At 38.3% G+C, this 20533-nt stretch overlaps 2 protein-coding genes across 5 annotated transcripts in view; one reads left to right on the top strand and one right to left on the bottom strand.

Annotated features, from left to right (window-relative positions):
- arhgap21b (Rho GTPase activating protein 21b) overlaps window positions 1-4737 on the top strand; it is a 72200-nt gene extending 67463 nt beyond the window's left edge. For both annotated transcript variants that reach the window (XM_067364202.1, XM_067364203.1), the window contains 3 exons: window positions 274-379; window positions 2926-2957; window positions 3098-4737. In XM_067364202.1, the coding sequence (XP_067220303.1) occupies window positions 274-379; window positions 2926-2957; window positions 3098-4645 (1686 nt within the window). In that variant the 3' untranslated portion in view covers window positions 4646-4737. The remainder of the gene's footprint in view (window positions 1-273; window positions 380-2925; window positions 2958-3097) is intronic.
- A 1711-nt stretch (window positions 4738-6448) lies between these two features.
- dpp6b (dipeptidyl-peptidase 6b) overlaps window positions 6449-20533 on the bottom strand; it is a 135622-nt gene continuing 121537 nt past the window's right edge. For all 3 annotated transcript variants that reach the window (XM_067362273.1, XM_067362274.1, XM_067362275.1), the window contains 16 exons: window positions 19517-19643; window positions 19109-19147; window positions 18886-18993; window positions 18702-18793; window positions 18546-18593; window positions 18360-18472; window positions 12521-12574; window positions 11852-11950; window positions 11676-11745; window positions 11108-11302; window positions 10962-11016; window positions 9224-9341; window positions 9078-9136; window positions 8914-8986; window positions 8734-8807; window positions 6449-8078 (listed from right to left, as the gene is read on the bottom strand). In XM_067362273.1, the coding sequence (XP_067218374.1) occupies window positions 7929-8078; window positions 8734-8807; window positions 8914-8986; window positions 9078-9136; window positions 9224-9341; window positions 10962-11016; window positions 11108-11302; window positions 11676-11745; window positions 11852-11950; window positions 12521-12574; window positions 18360-18472; window positions 18546-18593; window positions 18702-18793; window positions 18886-18993; window positions 19109-19147; window positions 19517-19643 (1474 nt within the window). In that variant the 3' untranslated portion in view covers window positions 6449-7928. The remainder of the gene's footprint in view (window positions 8079-8733; window positions 8808-8913; window positions 8987-9077; window positions 9137-9223; window positions 9342-10961; window positions 11017-11107; window positions 11303-11675; window positions 11746-11851; window positions 11951-12520; window positions 12575-18359; window positions 18473-18545; window positions 18594-18701; window positions 18794-18885; window positions 18994-19108; window positions 19148-19516; window positions 19644-20533) is intronic.

Genomic DNA, 20533 nt, shown 5'->3' with positions numbered 1-20533 from the left:
ACATGGATTTATTGTCACTTGTGGACTTTGTGGACCCACTAAGGCCCCAAGCATTTGCATGGTTTACTTGGCGGTTGAAGCTGCCACTGCTCATAAAACACATACTCTTGGCATTGAAAACAGTGTTTCAAATAATTTTAAATGTTTTAAAAGAAAACATTTGTCTGTTTGGCAAAGCTCATACATGCACATGCTTAAGACTTCACTGAATGTTTTCGATATACCTCATTTCAGTGACATGAAATTTTACATATCATTACTTGTGTATGTCAGACCACCGTGGAGCAAGAGAGCACCGTTCAGTCTCAGCCTGTGCCCAACATTGACCATCTGCTGACCAACATTGGCCGTACTGCTCCATCGCCCGGAGACGTCTCAGGTAATCTTTCCTTCATAGTCCAACAGTTCCAGGCCAGGGATATGAGTTTAGAAGAATGGATATAAATTAACACCAAATTGAAACATACAAGGTGGTCAGATGTTATTGTGTGTGTGTGTGTATGTTCACTCTCTTAGTATATTTCAAATGATTAGCAGATATCCATGCTTGCCATTTAGATCTGTCAATGTTTAGAGCAAACGAGAGCAAGCTTGCCAGAAATGTCTTGGTGCATATGTAAAGGTGAACTATTTTAGCAATTTTGCATTGGTCAAACGTATTTGATGAGCTTTTTGAAAAATTGGATAAAATAGTTCCTATGTTTGTGAAGCTTATGAATCAACCTTTTTCATTTAATTGTTTCTATACCTTCAGCCATTGTATTTTTTTGACTAGTTCTTTATTTCAATTATATGATTTCTCCAGAATTCTCTTTTTGCTTTGGTTTGTATTGGTTTGAACCTCACTCATTGTCATCCCTCCCTAATGCTTTAGTCTCTGTTATGACTCCACTCCTCCTTTTCTTTCAGTTCTTTTCCCTCCTTACCCTTCTCTTGTGCTAACCTGGCATGTTCTTTCCCAAAAGAAATGGAAAAATCAATAATAAACCACCAAAGGTTTACCCGTCTGACCCATCTTGTCTCTAGTGTTTTTCTTCTCCCTTGTCCCTGTCCAGCACTGCTCACACATTACCCAATCTTGACACAGGCCAAGTGGGCGGCGTCTATCACTCGGTGATGTCACTGATGGACTCTGTAATGTCTGTGATGGACAGCTGGGACTGTAGGAAGGAGGAGTGTTGTCCCCAATGTAGCTGCCTAGTCTGCAGAAATCCCCGATTCTTATAAATTGAAAGCGAATCCGGGACAAACCCACCAGAAAACAAAAGAAACAAAAAAAGAGTGTCAGAGAAGTTGATATTTGTCATCGTCGTGTTGCACGTTTCATATCTTATAAGACTATTATTAACAGAGAGGATACAGAGCTGTGATGGTGTAATGTGTCTGAAAAGCCTCTTTGCTGTCTCTCGTTGTCTCTGAAGCTGACCGCATGGAGTTCTAGCATGGTATGGTCTCCAGGATTTCTTCCAGTCATGTGACATTCAGTAACTGTCATTGATGATGTCTGAAGGGGTGTGGTGAGGGGCTGAGCCGGCTTAAATCATAAAGCTCCGGATGAATCTCATACCATTCAAAAGCAATAGTATTTCTGATGGAGAGTGAGCAAAGGGGCTTTTGAGTGGTGAAGTAGCCCATCTTAAGGACTTTCTTCCTCCTTGTAGCTGCTCTACCACCTTATAGCTTTGGCCCCTTTAGCCCCTTTCTGCCCTCCTGTCATATCTGACCCTTGTTGTCCCTTGTCATAGTCTCTCAGTGCTTTAATTCATTCTGCATCTCCATGTTCTGCACCGAAAGGCTGATACCGTTCAACACAGATATGATTCCCCAAGTGACTTGCTTTACCTATAAATGTTCAGACATTCAGACTGGCGGCGATTTGCCGTGTCATAGCTACCATTCAGGTGCTGTGTAACTAACTGCTAGCGTTGAATTGAGCCATTTAAACCACTCAAGAAAACAATAAGAGATGTGATGTGGTGACAACTAATGAAAGAGCAGACTGTGGAGGTCGCATAATTCACCTCAGTAGGCAGACTAGCAAAGCACAATACAGCTACGTGGTGACCTGCAGTGTGAACATCCTTTTAAAACTTTTCTTACTCCACAACAACTTCACATCTCTGTGCCTGTCTCATTAAAACAAACAAAAATAATAATTTATCTAACCTTGTTGCAGTTAGTACATAGTTGAATGATCACAACTATTTGAGCTAATAGTTGCTGTGCACTTCAATTCTATAACCACAAATTGCCTTTCAATTACTAGAAATGCCATGAAATATATTACATAGTTGGCTACAAAAACACAATACGTAACGTCCTAAACAAAATCAAACATTTTATGTTTTCAAGTTGTGACTAAATGACAATGTGCATGTATAAGCATATAAATCCCATGATGTAATATAGGTTTACAAAAGTCAAGAATTAAGCATACTTAGACATTTGCAAATAGCAGCAACATCCAGTCTCTGACCAGATTTGCTACAGCACTCGCCTACCAATACATAGCTGTAAGGTTGTCCATCCCTGCCTTGGTGATGTCTCTGAGTTGGGAAAGAATGCCTTTAGACCTGTTCAGCTGTTTCTGTGTGTATGTTTGTGTGTGTGTCAGTGATTGGCGGTCTCAGTGTGGACAGGATGTCTGTCTGTGTGAATGTGTGCATGAGCTGCCTCCTGTCTTACTGCACACTGCCGGGTTCTTGTCATCACTCATTCCTCTTTCCTCCATTTCTCTGTGTGTGATCGCTTAACTGTGTCGCCTTCATCTCTCAGATCTCTACATGACTCCACTGTTTGTGCTGTTCCGCTGCTGTTGTGGTGAAGGATATTTATATTTCAGTCTCCCCTTGTCTCTGGCTCTTTGTCCCGTCTGTATTCCACCTGAAATAGACTACTTACTTTTTTCTCTCCCTGTTCCACTAGATTCAACCACCAGTGACTCTGCCAAATCAAAGGTGAGTACTTTCTCTTGAGATCATTACAAAATCACCTTGTATGAAAGAAGAAAGGTTGCAAAAGCCCACTTCCCTGTGATGTGGGATTGATCAAAATGTATTGTAAACTTACACTTTTCTTTATTTGCTTGGTTCTGTAGCAGGGTTCCTGGGGATCTGGTAAGGACCAATATAGTAGAGAGCTGCTACGTACTTCCATCTTTGCTAGTCGCAAGCGCAAAAAGCCTAAGGACAAGCCTCAGCCAAGCAGCTCTGATGATGACCTGGATGCTAGTTTTTCCAAGACAAATCTTCCGGTGCAAAATGATCCAAATTGGCCTGCTGATGATCAAACCGAAGATGCTGAGAGTGAAGTTGGGCTCGATGACCAAATAGAAAGGACTGAGGATGATGACCAGAGCCCAGGAGACTGTCTCAACCTCACCTCTGAAAACAAGCAGCTCATCTCTGAACATCTGCCCCGGCAAACTTGTCCCTCACCTAAAACCATTACATCACCCAAACCTAGTTATCACATGCAGATGACTCGCCAAAGTTCCCTTTCCGATCCTCCCTCCAACTATGACGATGGATGTGTCTCGGATCTGGGCACGCTTAACAGCACCAGTTCCCAGGCCTCAGTACCAAGGATGAGGCTCGGAAGGACACCAGGTCACTGGATGGAGAATACAGGAATGGGCCCAGGAGCAGAAGTCTGCTCTATCACATCAGATTACTCCACCACCTCCTCCATGACTTTCCACACGGGGGTGGAGTCAATTGCACTCAGTCCAGAGGTGCAGTCTGTCGCCGAAAGCCGCGGGGATGATGCTGATGATGAAAGAAGTGAACTCATTAGTGAGGGACGGCCCATGGAGACCGACAGTGAGAGCGACTTATCAGTCTTTGCTGGTGGACGAGATAGCGGGCCAACTGAAGATAGCAACCCACTGGAGGGTAGCGTCACACCTTTGCAAGATGTACCAAACCTCATCCCCTCCCATCGAATCATTGCGTGTGATACCCTGGCACGCAAGAGGGGGAGTCGGCAGAAGACGGACAGCGAGTCTTCAGCAGATGGGAGCCGAAGCGACAAGGACTCTAGTCGACTATCGCGAGTGCTTGAGGCAGTCAAGGGCCGGTCCACTGGCAGTCTAAGCTCTTCCTCTCGCAGTGAATCGGAGCGTGCCGAACCCATTTGGCGAATCAAAATCACTGACAGGTTAAAGTGTCGACTGCGGACGTCAGCTGATGACATGTTCGGGGTGGGTTCCCAGCGCACCAGGTCCCCCGAGACTCGAAGTAAACGGAAAACCAATATCCGCCGCAGGCACACCATGGGTGGTCAGCGGGACTTTGCCGAGTTGTCGGTAATTGGGGACTGGCAAAGAGTTGAGGGCAACGAGCTCTCGGCTATGGATCGTTTAAAGCCTAAGTGCAGTTCGCAGGACTTCTCCATCAGAGACTGGATAGCTCGAGAGCGACACCGCGCCAGCAACCCTGAAGTTAGCCTGGATGGGCTGGACCTGCACCCTTCCCGATCACGGGACCTGTTATCCGCTGGGCCCTCACACTCCCACTTGGGTCAGCTCCTCAATGGAGATGTAGTGGCCGCTCAGAGCAAGAGCCTAAGCCTAGCCGCGGATGCCCACCCTCACAAACTCTCTGGTGCTCAAGTGGTCCGTTCCCGTTTCTATCAGTACCTGTGAAAGTGTGTGTTGAGTGTATACTCGTGTATATATGCACACACACATATATATATATATATATATATATATATATATATATATATATATATATACGAGTACACAATTTATGAGTGTCTGAGTATCGACATGTATTAAGGTACTTGAGTGATGCTTGTAAGCCATGTTGGCGTCGGCAGTAGAATGCTAGTTGAATATCATGAGCGAAAGTGTGTGTTTGTTTGTGTGATGTTCGAGATAAGGAGAAAGTCTGAGTTAAATCGCTGTTGAGTGTTCTCTGGACCGGTAGAGTTTCAAGAAATGTTTTTAAAACATCCTGTGATATTTCCTTCTGTGAATGAAATTACGTACAGACCCAATGTTGTACAGTGAACAGAGGCCCTCTCACTGTAGGCCAACCGAAGTGCAGTATTGATGGAAGACTGGGTGAGCTCGAGTTCCAGTGAATATAGATTTTAGATTTGAGTGTAGAGTTAAGATGACTGAGACATCACATAATGGAGCAGTTTTAGTCCAAATGGCTTGGAAGAGAAAGGCAAGTAACCGAGAAATAGGCTGAGCAGGTAGGTCAGTAGTCTGGAATTGTAAGATGTTGAGAAGACTAGAGTGTCTTGAACCTTGACAAAAGATTAATTTTATTGGAAAGTGTAAAGAGGCCCCTGGTGTTGTTGTGATAGATCCTTCAGTAACCAAAACAAGAATGTATCTGCTTATTGTAATACTAAACAAACTGCCATTTTCATTTATGAAGTGTATATATTTCCCCTTTCTGTGCTTTTTGTTTATTCTGCCTGTGTTTGGACTGCTTTGCGTGCTGTGCTATGGAACGGTGTCTGTTTCGTTTTCCTTTTTTAAATGCAATGCATGGCAGACACTTGGCACAGTTTTTTTTTTTTTTTTTTTTTTTTTTTAAATAGAAGACAAAAAGAAATTCAAAACAACTTCCCTCTGATGCAGTTTGCTGTGTACATGTTGATGTTTGTTATACTACGACTACTGAGACATGATTACTGTCTCTGGCGTAAAGCTGGAAAAAAATTATGGGAAAAGAATGGATTGTTAAAGAACAAATCAGGTGTCTTTTGGATCATGAAAGTGCCTCATATTGAATACTGGTCTTGGGTTGTTGAAGGTGCCACATCTCAGATACATTAAGGTGTAAGAAAAAAAAAATCCCTTGAATTCAAATCTTCACCTTAGCCAGACTTCATTCATGGAAAAATGAGAAGCTTCCATTCCTACAGCATTCCTCCTGGGTCTTAACACTATTTTAATGCATTATTGTTTTAAGTTTTGCATTTGGTATTTTAACCAGACTTGAATTTTAAATATTCCTGTAAAGTAAGTAACTTAAATGTACATATCTATTACATGTTTTAGCTGCTCCTCTTCCTCCGGTCATCTTCATCGCATCAGTTTCTTTTTGTAAGTATTGTATGATACAGAGGTGAGGTTAAGGGACCTGGGGGAGCGAATGCGAACATGCTAATCATCTCTGGGGCTCACAAGTATCCCCTTGTGTGAACAATGCTTCCCTAACTGTTTGTATCATGCTGGGTCTGCACTCGTGGTAGACACGCATTGTAAAACACTGGAAAATAAACCCTTTTTGTCTGATAAATAACTAGTGTGGAATTATTTCAGTTCTTTGTCAGTCTCAGTTTGAGGCCACAAGGGGGCAGACTGTCATCGCAGGAATTTGCTACCAACAAAACAGTCCTTGAGTCTTTTGTCCAATAAATGTGAACCGCATGAATGCAGCTGTATAAACCTTGCTTTTAAATGAGTAAACAAAATAGCTTTCAAAATGCTTTATGTACAAGGTACACACAAGTAGAGACCAAAACAGTAATTTACACATCAGTGCATCTGCTTACAAGACAGGATTTCACTTACAACAATAAATTCAGTGGAACCACATAGGAACATTCAAGCTGTCAAAAGTAATGACACATAAATAGATACATTAACACAAAAGAAATCATCTTGCCACCATGCCAAATTATATAGCAAGAAAATATATTCTATGCAAAACGTTCTTTGAAAACCTTTGTAACCACGTATGACAGTAAAAAAAAAAAAAAAAAATGCATACCTGCCCAAAGACGCTAGTCCTATGAATTTTGTACTCACAGTTAATCTACTGTATTAATTTACAACTTAACCAGTACACAGGACGGTAAAGAAAATGTTCTTGGCAGGATTGTGGCATGGTTCTTAGTCCTCTCTTTGATAACGTAAAACTATTTCTAAACTTTTTCTCCAATCTGTCCATAAATTATTCATCCTACCTCATGGACTGCCTGTCTTGATCAGGTTTATTCCAATAAGGCACAGTGACTAAATGAATATCAATAGACATTTGCAGCTGCACTCAAATCTAAAAAAAAAAATTTGAAGACTATGCTTCTCAGAATGGGCCGATTCACTAATAAACAATATGGATGCTGCTGTGGATCATTACTACAACGGGTCAATTTTAAAGCAACTGTTTTACTGTAGCGCATTTGAAACGATCAGAACAAATTCCTGTAAGACTTTATGATTTATGCTGCCTTCATGTGCTCTCGGAATTATCGTAAATAGGCCTATGAGTTTCCTAGGCAAAAACTGCACACAAACACACTCCCAAATTTCCAATAGCACGTTAAGGCAGCATTATGCTCTTTTTTTTTTTTTCTTTTTTTTTTTTAACGTAAATTGCCACATTAACATTAAATGATTTTATGAACATTTTGCACAAATTCGTTTAGCACAAACAGGCCTCATGACTTTGACATTGATGACAGAAACAAATGAGTTCACAATGACATTTATACCCAAATAAAGGCCCTAAACTGTAATAACTGTATTAAACTCAGAATGGTATGCAGCAGGGAAAATAATTGACTAATTTGCAGCTTCGGTATTCTGGCCAATCATTCTTCTATATATTGTGCTGTCATCTCTTAAAGCTTTCTGTCAGCAATGTATGAATTACAGAACACAAGCAAAAGAGCTTGACAGTTTGTCCGAATCACTCCAGTTTATCCAGTTTTCTCACACTGCTTGTGTGATGCTGTGAGTATGAAATGGTTCAACATGTACCTCCACAGGTTATTTTATCACCAAGTCATTCAAACTCTTTCCTGGATCCAATGAGCCAATCAGAGTTGAGGGGCGTGGTCCATGCAGAGGCTCAGGAGAAGCCATCAGAACTAACATGGGAATGAAGGAATGGTGTAATGGAGGGGAGGAGTTTGCATATTGAGCTGTAAGCTGGCTTGTGCTGGATATGAATAGGACTTTAACCATCATCCTCATTGTCCTGCTCCAGTTTCTCTTCACTCATTATCTCTGGTGGTCTGAAACACTCAACGAAGAAGTTGACCAGCGACTGACTTAGATGTTGTTGTGAGTCTTTTGAGTGAAGGAAGTGGCCTTCATCTGGGTAGATCTGAAAAAACAGAAAAACAATTATGCAATTGCCTCACCCACTCAAATACTATCCGTTTTACTACCTTAATTTCTGAATGAAACAGGATACTCAATGAAAAATAAACGTATTACTCATGTGAGAAGATTGTACGTTTTCCACTTTGTGAAATCAATATAATAGTACAATATTCATTACTTATGTCTGAGAGGATTTTAGCATGTAGAGATCTCCTCAGTGAGCCACAAGATTGGAGGTGACATTCATGTTTATGGCACAAAAGGTACAGAAAGAGTTATTAAAGTGAATCCCAAAAATGAAAATTCTGTCATTTACTCACCCTCAAGTTGTTTCAAGCACATCTCGCCCCCCATTGACTACCATAGTAGGAAAGAAAAATACTATGGTAGTCAATGGGGGGTGAGATCTGCTTGGTTACAAACATTCTTCCAAATATCTTCCTTTGTGTTCAGCAGAACAAAGAAATGTGTACAGGTTTGAAACAACTTGAGGGTGAGTAAATAATGACAGAATTATCCCTTTAACATTTAATAATTAGTCTCAGTAGTTTGATTAAATTGAAAGACCTTTAGTATGAGCAATATGTAACAAACACCAAAAAAAAAAAAAAGCATGAATTGCAGAAAGCTTTAATCAGTGGATGATAAGCTCTTACCTGTAATGTATAATTAGCCTTCTCATTTATCAAATGGGTGATAAATTTGGCTGTGTGCTGAAAATGGACTTTCTCTGTTTGAACAAAGAAATGTTACACTTAATCCAGCGTCAGTGAAACAGATGTATTTAAGAAATAAACACATTAAGCATAAGAAGCTCTGCTTAAGTCAAAAGTTACCATCAGCCGTCGGGTGGATTATCATGAGTTTCTTGTCCCTCAGTTGCTCCAAATGATCTGTTAAACGTGTCATCTAATAAATAAATAAATAAAAATAGAAGTAAACACCATATGTAACATTTATTTGACTTGACCTTCAACAATGCTGTGTTGGTGTACAATACCTTATACTCTCTCTTATTGGACTGCGGTGATCCTAAATAGCGCTCAGAAAATGCAGAAGCTGTGGGACAGACGTTCATGATTAACAATGAAACAAGTTTATTATTCATTTATTGAAATAAATTAATGACGGGATATGACATCATACCATATAAAGAGAAATCAGTGATGGGGGAGATGGCGGTGCCACACTTGATTTTGAATTTAAACGTGTTTGGAGGTTCATCCAAGCGCAAGAGTCGGCTGGTCAGATATCCTCCATATGCCTGAGGCACACAAAAACAGGTTATTAGTCATGAATGAACAATGCAGAATGATACAGTCATACATCACATGGTGCAATTTCATCAAGAGAGAATTTTGATGAACATTAATTCCTTCAGTGGAGTTTTGATTTCATGTTGCCTTTAGGTGGTCTGCATTGTTGGATTCATTTTTATTTTGAATGAATCATCAGTGTATGTTATTACAAATAAACAAATGTTTTCTAGGTCTATAAGTGAAATAAAAAAAGTCATGCTAATCCATTACTTGTTGGAAAAATACGATATAGGAGAAGAATACTCATACTCATACTCAAGAAGGAAAAAAACACCTCAATTTCATTCAGAATCTCAAACTGAGCAAAAATATGCAACTGGTATTCCTGATATTTATCATTTATATGGCCAAAAAGTACGACGAAATTCTGAAAGATTGTAAATGAGATCCTTATAACAGTATTGCAGACAAAAAATGCATATAAATATCAGTTGTGACTCTATATCTGTCAATAATATGTCTTATATAATATTTAAATGCTTAGTTTTATGATCAAAGCTCTGTAGTTTTAATTGTGCAGGGCGAGACATATGTAAGCAATAAGGTACTCGAGGCTGTGCTGTATCGTGAATAAGTCACGGCTGTAGGGCGTTGATAGGCATGCAACCTCTTCAGCCGTGAATTATTCACGATACAGCACTAGCCTCGAGTACCTTATTGCTTTTATAAAACGGTTACCACACAATACAAATATTAAAGCCAAAAATATGTATCAATGCAACTTTCATGAAGTAAACTCTTACTAAAAGCCTTCCTTCCGCCGGAAGAAATAGTCCCTGACTGTGAACAGCAACAGAAGGTACATTATTATGCCATTAGATGGCGGCAAAGACTGTCTTTATGAGTGTGTCAGTCAGTAGCGAAGACTTTTACATTGAAAAGACTGAATTGTTGTGAACACGGAACAAGACGCAACTGACAAATGCTTTGACTAGTGCTGTCAGTCACGGGAAAACCCCTTAACTGTTAAAAGGACAAGATAATACATCGGAGATTTAAACTGATTTTTTTATTATGAACATAGGACTGACCTGAAGGAAAATGCTAAATCTGAATGCAGTTACTAAACTCGCTCACTCGATCTCTTTCTCACAATACTCTTCTACATAACACAGTAAGCTTCAATGAACAATATCAATTGAGAACAAACAGTTTATGTCGTCAAGAATGTTTGCTAAGGGTGTTGTGTAGTGAAACACAGAACCGTTGGGTGAAGCGGTCATAGCTGTGTTTTATCGTGAATAAAACACAGCTAGTGACAAATCAAAATCAAGGACAGGAACTTTTTTTATAAAAATCACAACAAAAAGACATGTACCAACCTGCAGGTGGACATTTTTACAATTATACTAAAATGCCTTTTACTTTCTAAAATCTATCAATCAGATGAAAAAAGGCATGTAGTAGATTGTGTACAACAGGTTTTTTGGCAAAGTTTTGATCATGTTGACAATTTAGAGGGCTTAGAAATTCAATTCAAATATTTCAGTAGGCTTTATAGGCTTAAGTTAGAATCATTACTACTTGTATTCAGTTATTCCCCAACAGTCATCAAGCAAACGCACCTTTCCATAAACTCCAATTCTTGAGATGTCAATGTACGGCAGCTGTGATATAATTCTGCAGAGAATCACAGAAGAGATGTTAACGTGAAGTAAACTGACATTCAGCATTGATGCTGCTGTATTGTTGTTCATGTCAATGATCTGACCTAAGAGCTTCCAGCTGGTCTCTCTCCTCAAACTCCCCCAGTTTCTTCTTCACACGGTGGAGGAGGTTTGTGCCCTGAAATCCACTGCCGCGGCCATCCAGACGCATGACTATGGTGTTGAAGGAGCTGACCAGCACCGTGGTCCAGTCCACCTGAAACTGCTCTGTCACCATCTGACCACCGGGGGTGCCATCCCTATCACAGTTAATCAATTGTTTCAGTGTCTGCCATCCTAATAGTACATATGATCAAATAAAGCCTCAAAACAATATCAACACACATTCACTGCTGTTTTTATATGTTTTCTAATACCTTCTTAAAACTTGCTGGGTGAATGTTATGGAGAATTATCAGGGTCACATTTCACCCCAAAACGAAAAAGAAAGAAAAATGATATGAAGTTTTCATGATATTCGCCCCTAGTTCACTAAGCAACAGCGGCACTGATGCAGTCACACTTAGAAATAAACATAGTACAGTCTTTCTCATGCTACTGAGAACATTAGTGTGGTTTATTGTGTTGTCGGTGTGTATCATGTGGCAGTTACTCCGTGTGTGTATCACTTACACCAGCAGCAGTACGGGGTAGTGAGCTGTGTCTACAAACCCTGCTGGCCTCAGAATCTCGATGTTCAGACCTGTGCAAATGATGGAAACGTTACTGTGCTTTGACAGTCATTGCTTAGCTTTGTAAAACAAAAACAAACAAAAAAATGATTCTGTTAGTTTGATGTATGTACTCACTGTAATCATCTACGCTGATCTTTCTGTACTCTACTTTGGGCATCTGTGTGTTGTTCAAGGTGGTGTTCAACTCCTCATTGGTCTCCACATCCAGCAGCTCTGAGGGAACCAAATATGTTCACAGAGATACATCTATATGCTATAAAATATACACTATTTTAGGGTTGGTATGATTTTTTGGGAGTCTCTTATGCTCACAAAGGCTCCATTTATTTGACTTAACTGTTTCCTATTTTATATATTTACAATGAAATGTATATTATATATATATATATATATATATATATATATATATATATATATATATATATATATAGCGTCACCCCCACCACCCTGATGATAATCACTGCTAATTATTCTAAACACAGTCATTCTCAGTTGTCTTCCGCTTACACTCTTACAGAAGACAATTTAAGGACATGGTGTTAAAACAATTAATCTGACAAAATTTGATAAATATTTATCTTACATTTGAGGTGTTTCCTGTAGTGTTTATCTGTAAGCACACTTCTACCTTCCAGCTCTGCTGATAAAGCACATATCTAGGTCTTCTATCAGAGAAATACCTTTCCAGTAAAACAAGCTCTTGGTTTATTGGGTCCAGATCTGATAAGGTAAATACGATCATGTGTCTGTACCTGCCGATAGTGTAACAAAAAGAGGACTCACTTTGATAATGTCCGTCTCTGGTGCTGTACACGGCTGAGTGTGGGACAACAGGGCCTGGACAGAAAAAACACAAGAGGAAACGCACTGCGGTGAGGAATAGTGTCTGACAGCATATATATATATTTATGTCATCACATCTGGGCTTTCCTGTGTAGCTCAGCAACTGAGCACTGAGCTTTATGCTTTGTTGTCTGTATTACTGTACTTTCACGAGTTCACACTTACAAATAAATCAGAGTAAATGGTATGCATATTTGGCGTGCGGTCCGAGGAGAGAGCTCTGTGCTCAGTATTTGGCCCGAAACCAGCGTAATCTCCTTTATTCCTAGCTGTGGTAGGAAAAAACCAAGAGCGAGGAGTCTGGGTGGTGGAGGGATGCTGAAAACTGTTGAGGAATGTAGGTAAGTGGACTGTGTCTGTGTGTGTGTGTGTGTGTGTGTGTATATATATATATATATATATGCTTCCTCTTACGCTGATAGGTTTAGACGTTATTATTGTTGATGACGAGTAGATTGGATAGATAATTTAAAGGTGTTGTGTTCCTCCCAAACTTTGTTAATGAAACATCATGTGTGTGAAATATTCTATTATTGTAATAACTTATTTTGGATAAACCTGTCTCTAAAGGCTCCGGTATACTTCAAATGAACTTCTTTTTCGTTCTTCGTTTAGGGGTAAAACGAAGTTCGAAATATGTGACCAGCGATATAATGTAAACGAACATCTGACACTGACCACACTGCTAAGAACGGCGTTTAGATGAATATGTAAATATGTGCCGTGCATTTTCTTCTCAGTAACAAAATAAACACAACAAAAATGAGAAAACAGTAAGCATTTTTTATAGAAAGCATAAGATCATAACAACATGGGTATGTTAGCACGAGCTCTGCAAAGTAGCACTCCAGTCACGTCACGTCTTCATATATCACTTTATTCAATAAATTGCTTAAAATCAAGCAACTTTACAGTATCAAACATGAAAAACAGTGTTAGTGCTTCATTTTTTTACAAGCACAACTTCATTTTGTACTATAAAGCTGCTATCCAGTGTGTTCATGTTTTCACCCACGGAGATCTTACCTCAACAAACTCAACAGATCAAATGAGTCAGAGACGCGGTCCACGCAAGTGAAGGCGGAGCCTCAGCGCACACCTCCTGTTACGTTATCGTCACTGACCAATGGTAGTACGAAGGTGTTTTACAGCTGGAACAAACTTTTCCTGAAAGTTCGCTTTGGCAAGTCGTTTCGAACTTCCAAAAACAACACAAAACAAACTTCGTTTTGGCCTGATTTTGTTTGAAATGACGTCACATCAGTTCATTCTTCGATTTCGTTTGAAGTATACCGGGGCCTTAAATGGCATATAACAGCACTTTATATAGTAGTGGCCAAAAGTGGTGTCTGGCCTAGGAAAATTGACATCTTGACCCTTGATTCGAATTATTTTTTTATTTTTTTTTAAACGTGTTAAAGATTTTGCATGCAAGTCAATTGTTTTATATTATTAATATGTATAAATATATAAAATATTAATAACTGATTATGTTGTAGTCAATGTATACTTTTTCCTGTGAGATTTTTGGTTTTCTATACATTTCTAATTTATTTTAATTTTTAATTTTTTTGCATAGTAAAATAAAACCTGTAGCTGTTGTTTGGCTTTTTTGCCCAAATAATTTTGTCAGATAAATACTTTAACCAAGATTAGTTTTGTTCTTCTCTCATATTTAAAATGTTTTCCTCATATTTTGATGGTTTAATCAAACTAATTAAAAACAAATATCCAGTTGGACATCATTTTTGGCCACTACTGCATATTGCTCAGAAGGTTCCTTCCTTTCTAAGTGGGTGACATGATTTTTGACATCTTGTGCCATTAAAAGCCTGGCTTAATGTAACAGGCACCAAAGCCAAATACAAACCTACATGTTACAAGTACTTGGGGTGAACAATATAAATATGAGAAACAGGCAAGAGTGGAAAATGGTCAGCAAAAAACTCATTATCTACAGTCTAGACCTAAGTAAAACATATTCAAAGGATTTTTTGATATGTTGCCCTATTAAAGTATAAAAAGCCAAAGTCTTCAATAATTTCTGTGTCTTATTTGAAAAAATAATATGCTGCATGTAAGACATGTCTAAGTGTCCAAAGATTGGGCTACTGTCCTGCAGAGACCAGCCCAAATCGCAATCAAACACACATGCCTGCATTCTTTAAGCAAATCTGAAGACTTTTAGCAGGTTTTGGTGTGTTTGAATGGGGTTGAAGCTAAATTCTGCAGGATAGTAGCCCTCCAGGAGCAAAGCTGGACAGCCCTGTTTGAAAATTTCTAGCTGAAAATGCAAAGATGTAGTCAACTAAATATAATAATATCAGTTTAACATGTGAATATTAATACTTGTGCAATTAAAAAAAAAAATCAAAACACTTACCCCCGGTTTCAGACAAGGTTTAAGCTAGTCCCAGACTAAAATGCATGTTTGAGCTGTTTTAACTGAAAGTAACTTGCGCTGACATATCTTAAAATATGTCAATGCCATTGTTTTGTCTCAAGATGCACACCAGTAATGTTTTTCTAATAAGGCATGTTTAAAAACGGTGCCATCGAATAGAAGTAATAAGTAATATAAGTCTAAGGTGTCCCCTGAATGTGTCTGTGAAGTTTCAGCTCAAAATACCCCATAGATTTTTTTAATACATTTTTTTAGCTGCCTATTTTGGGGCATCATTAACTATGCACCGATTCAGGGGCTACTGGCCCTTTAAATCACATGCTCCCTGCCCATCGAACTCTGTAATACAGTGCATTTACAAAGTTCACACAACTAATATAACCCTCAAATGGATCTTTACAAGATGTTCATCATGTATGCTGCATGCATGCTTCAGGTCATGTGAGTATAGTATTTATTTGGGTGTTTATATTTGATTCTGAACGAGTTTGATAGTGCTCTGTGGCTAAAGCTAACATTACACACTGTTTGAGAGATTTATAAATAATGAAGTTGTGTTTATGCATTATACAGACTTCAATTGTTTAAAAATGAAAATAGCGAAAGAACAGGAATCATGGAGGACACCACGTTCGAAAATATTGGAAAATATCATATTCATTGACAACTATATAAACATTCACATATACAATCAACTTGCTGCTGGTTCTGGCTATTTTCGCTGTGTATAAAACATACAATACGCTTCAAATAATTTTTTACTTGAATGACATGACAAGGTGATGTAGCTCTTGTGGAAAGAACTAATAAAGAATATCAGAAATCGTTCTCCCCTCCGCAATATTTAACGTTTATGGCCTGCCCAGCTCGGGAACTTGGGTATCAAAATTATCTCAGAACTTCCTGGTGGTAAATATGACTTGAGAGGGCATTCGTGTCCAAGTTTTTAACTAGGAAACTCTTATTTATGATAATTCCAATAGTATGTGAAGGCTGCATAATGTACAACTACTTTCTGCAAAGTCAGAATATCCAGAACCATAGACCTTACTCAGAGCGGCGCCATGACAGCTATAAAAGTGAGGCTGTGAGGGATAGACTTGCTATGTTTTCAATAGCATCCTCTGTAAAAAGCAGTATAAAGCTCCTAGATCTAGACCTTTTTCATACCGCCAACAAGAATCTTGTGGTGCACGTTGCCTGTTTATGTGTTAAAAGGAATTTACAAGAAACAATCTTTCTTAGCTGAGGTCTGGGTGAAGCAGCATGCTGTAAGGACCATACGGCTCTGTTCTGACTTTATCAAATTAATAACACAAACACTGACCTTTCCTTGTGCTCATCAGAGCCTGCTAAACAGATCAGTGACCATGGCAACCATGCTTTATTGTTGATAAAACACACAGCAGGGTAATGATGTCATGACTAACACACTTAGATCAGTGAAAGATTCACTGAGCCAAACACTAAACAGTGTGCATTTACAGAAAGAGAAACTAGTATTTAGAAAAATAAAAGATGGAAAATACAAGGTAACACTTTATTTTAGGGTCTTTTAACTAGTTGCGTATTAGCATGCATATTACTAGAATATTGGCTATTTATTAGTACTTAAAAAGCACATATTAATGCCTTACTCTGCATGACCTTATTCTACATTCTTAATCCTACCCAAGACCTAAACTTAACCACTACCTTACTGACTATTAATAAGCAGTAATTAGGAGTTTATTGAGGGAAAAGTCATAGTTAATAGTTTATATGTGTCCCCTATACTGAAGTGTTACGAATAAACGAAACACTGACTTTACATTACATTTTCTTTCCGGACTATTAGTACTTCTTTCCAACCTATTAATGTGGTATGATCTATTTCAATAAGCTTATATGTGGACAAAACTTTATGCTTTTTAGTAAAAGGTCTGTCATTGTGACTTTGAGGACCGTGAAGCCGAGAGGTCTTGTATCACTCAGAGGGAGTTCATTTTGCAGTGATGACCCCACATATTAAATGGATGTTTGCCAAAAAAAATTGGACATAATAACAATAATAATAATTCCTTACATTTATATAGCGCTTTTCTGGGTATTCAAAGCACATACATGAAATATTACTTAGAGTAACTATTTGATTTTGTACGGAAGGATATGAGAGATGCAAAACCAGAGTAGGAGGTTTCTTATGACAACAGTCAATTATACAACACCTGACTGCAGAATGCAGCGATTGACCAATAAAAATCAAGTATTCCATAAAACCATGTAATAGAGTGCAACAGTCGGGTTCCGAAAGTAAAAACCCCTTTTATTTTCTTGACAGGGAAATTTATTTTTTTTGATAACTTCTAAAACTTTAAAGATGATTAGTTCATATTATTTTAACTTATTTTGTAAATAATCATGTTTAACAGAATTTCTGGTGAAAACTACATTACCCATAATTCTGCAAACAAATCCACCAATCAGAGAATTAGTGACATGCTAATCATGAAAATTAGCTATATATTAGGGCTGAAGTAGTTCCAGAAGTATTTTTCCCACAATACGTTTTTTTTTTTTAAAGAAGTCATTATTAAAGAGTTACAAGCCAAACCAACCAGTTATAAATTGAATCAAAACACTACAAAGTTCGATCTAAAGCAAAAAAGTATTTAAAAATCTGACAAAAAGACAAAGATACAAGATGTATGTAATGGCTTGAATGAGAGAAATAACTACAATCCCAGAAGCATTGTGAATGCTTTTTTAAATTATTAGTTTTATATAAATGTTATATATATATATATATATATATATATAAAATATAATATATTATTATATATATATATATATATATATATATATATATATATATATATATATATATATATAAAATATAATATATTAGGGCTGGGCGATATATCGCATGCGATTGTCACACGCATTTCGTCAGTAAAGCCGGTTCCCTGATTACCGCTAAAACGTCATTACCTGCTTTCAAATGGAGCGGCATTTAATGGACAGAGCCGTAGATCACTGACAAGCTACGCAATTTCGCGTTCATTTATATAAAACTAATAATTTAAAAAAGCATTCACAATGCTTCTGGGATTGTAGTTATTTCTCTCATTCAAGCCATTACATACATCTTGTATCTTTGTCTTTTTGTCAGATTTTTAAATACTTTTTTGCTTTAGATCGAACTTTGTAGTGTTTTGATTCAATTTATAACTGGTTGGTTTGGCTTGTAACTCTTTAATAATGACTTTTTAAAAAAAAAAAAAAAACTTATTGTGGGAAAAATACTTCTGGAGCTAAGGCTGCTGAAAAAGTGGACGGGCACTGTTGCACTCTATAAGCATAAGACAGATGTTTTGCATAGAAAAAACATTAAACCTTTGCAGTTGAGAAGGAAGAGGTTAGCATCAGGACTGAATGATCCACTGACATAGCCACAGCTGAATTCACAGGAAAGACAACGGCGGTTGAAGGATCCTGTGGTGTTGGCACTAAAACACAACAAACGTCATCAGTGCAATTCTTCCAAATACTTCGCTGTGTGTCACACGTCATTTGTCATACCTGTAGAGGTGACGCCGTCTTGCATCGTCTTCTGTGCTCAGAAAGTATCTGCAAAGACATTGTTGTCACAGATATCTATTCTTAATATGTTACAAAATAACGGCATAATGTTTTATTTTCATTTTAATTTTTTCATGCTGCAGATCACATGCTTACACAAGTTTGGTGTCCTCGTTGTAGGCTAAAATCTCCGTCACGTCCCAGTCTCCTGATGTCAGGGACTGTAGCGTGTCTGCGCTGCTGTTAGGCTGAAAGAGACGACAACAGGAAGTCACTTCTTACATTTAATGTGCTGTTAAACCTTTATAATTTGTGTGGTAGTTTATCAGTGACATCTCACCTGGGAAGTGGACATGGATATGTGGAAAAACTTCCCTCGGCCCCCCTGTGGAATGGCTCGGGTGAAGAACAACCTGAAACCATCTCTGGAGAACAGCGGGGGTTCGTTCTGCAGAGAGATTTACGTCTTCCCGTCAGCGAACATTTGAGCAGCACCCGTTATACACACATCCCACACGCCGTACTTGTCTGCGCTCTGAGACGCTGCGTGATGCGTGACTCACCTGTCTGTGAAGCCAGCTGTCACTTTCATCTTCATGTTTCTGAAAACACACCGGAAGATTATTGTTTTTCTCTCAGTATGTCTCCCATTGTGCGACAAAGTCCTTTATATACAACCAAAGCACTTGCCTAATCTTTTCATTCATTAACTGACATGCATTTGGATGTAACAATAGGCGCTGTCACACATACAGCCTTTTCTGGAAAATGAAAGGTCACTACGTAATTCACATCCTTCCATTTGTGTTATTTTATAGTCTTAATGACTATTATTATAAGCATGGAAAACTGTGATAATTAAGATTACTTACTTACTTATTTTATAGTCTTAATGACTATTATTATAAGAATGGAAAACAGTCATAATTAAGATTGAGCAGGTGTGTTTGCTAGTGTGTTTCAGAAGGTACCTTGGTGCAGATGCCTGTGGTGGCTTCACATAGGGTCAGGATGGAGTTGTTTTGCGCTCGGTTCAGCCAGTTTACTGCTAATTTGGTGCTGGTCGCCCACTTCACCATGGTGATGTAGTACTCTTTCCTGCATAGAGATGCTAATTACAATACTCATATCAAAGTGTGTCAATTAGAGTCTGTGTACATTTTTGGGGGGTTAGTGTGTTTGTTTAAAAAAAAAAATCTATTTTGTTCATTGGCTCAATTCCAAAATGCTCTAAAGTGACTTTCTTAATAAAGCCATTCAAGCCAAGTAATGCAGTTTATTAGTCTGACTGTAGCCTGTTTAACAGTTTGTTAAATAAATACACTACCTTTCAACAGTTTGCAATCAGTATTTTTTTTAATTTAAAAAAAGGGTCCTATAATGCCCCTTTTACAAGATGTAAAATAAGTCTCTGGTGTCCCCAGAATGCTCAAAATACCCCACAGATCATTTATTATAGCTTTTCAAATTTGCCCCTATTTGGGTGTGAGCAAAAACATGCAGTTTCTGTGTGTGTCCCTTTAAATGCAAGAGCGTTGAATTGACTCTCTTTGTGAAGCAGTCCGGCATAAAATTTCTATTTCAAATAAATGTTGCTCTTTTGAACTTTCTATTCATCAAATAGATTTTTAAAAAAGTATCTCAGTTTTCACAAAAATATTAAAGCTGCAGTCTGCAACTTTTATTTGTGTTAAAAATTTACAAAAATTATATAATGAGAATATACAACATGAATCCATTTTCCAAACCGTGTTTTTGTCTTACCCTGAATCGTTATGGTACACTTATAATGGGTGTTTATATTCGCACTATTTCAGACATGACTGGTAGGACTCGCCGCAGAGTATCACAGTAACTGCGTGACTCGCCATAGACGTACACAGAGAAAAGTAGTTCCGGCTAGAATGTACCTCCCCAAGACGCGTGCAGTTCTGTTTATTAACCGCTAGAGGGCCAAAAATCGCGACAGCAGCTTTAAGCAGCACAAC

The sequence above is a fragment of the Chanodichthys erythropterus genome, chromosome 16 (genome assembly GCF_024489055.1).
Source record: "Chanodichthys erythropterus isolate Z2021 chromosome 16, ASM2448905v1, whole genome shotgun sequence".
NCBI lineage: Eukaryota > Metazoa > Chordata > Actinopteri > Cypriniformes > Xenocyprididae > Chanodichthys > Chanodichthys erythropterus.
Note: the sequence above shows the minus strand (reverse complement) of the source record. Positions and strands in the feature narration are given on the sequence as shown.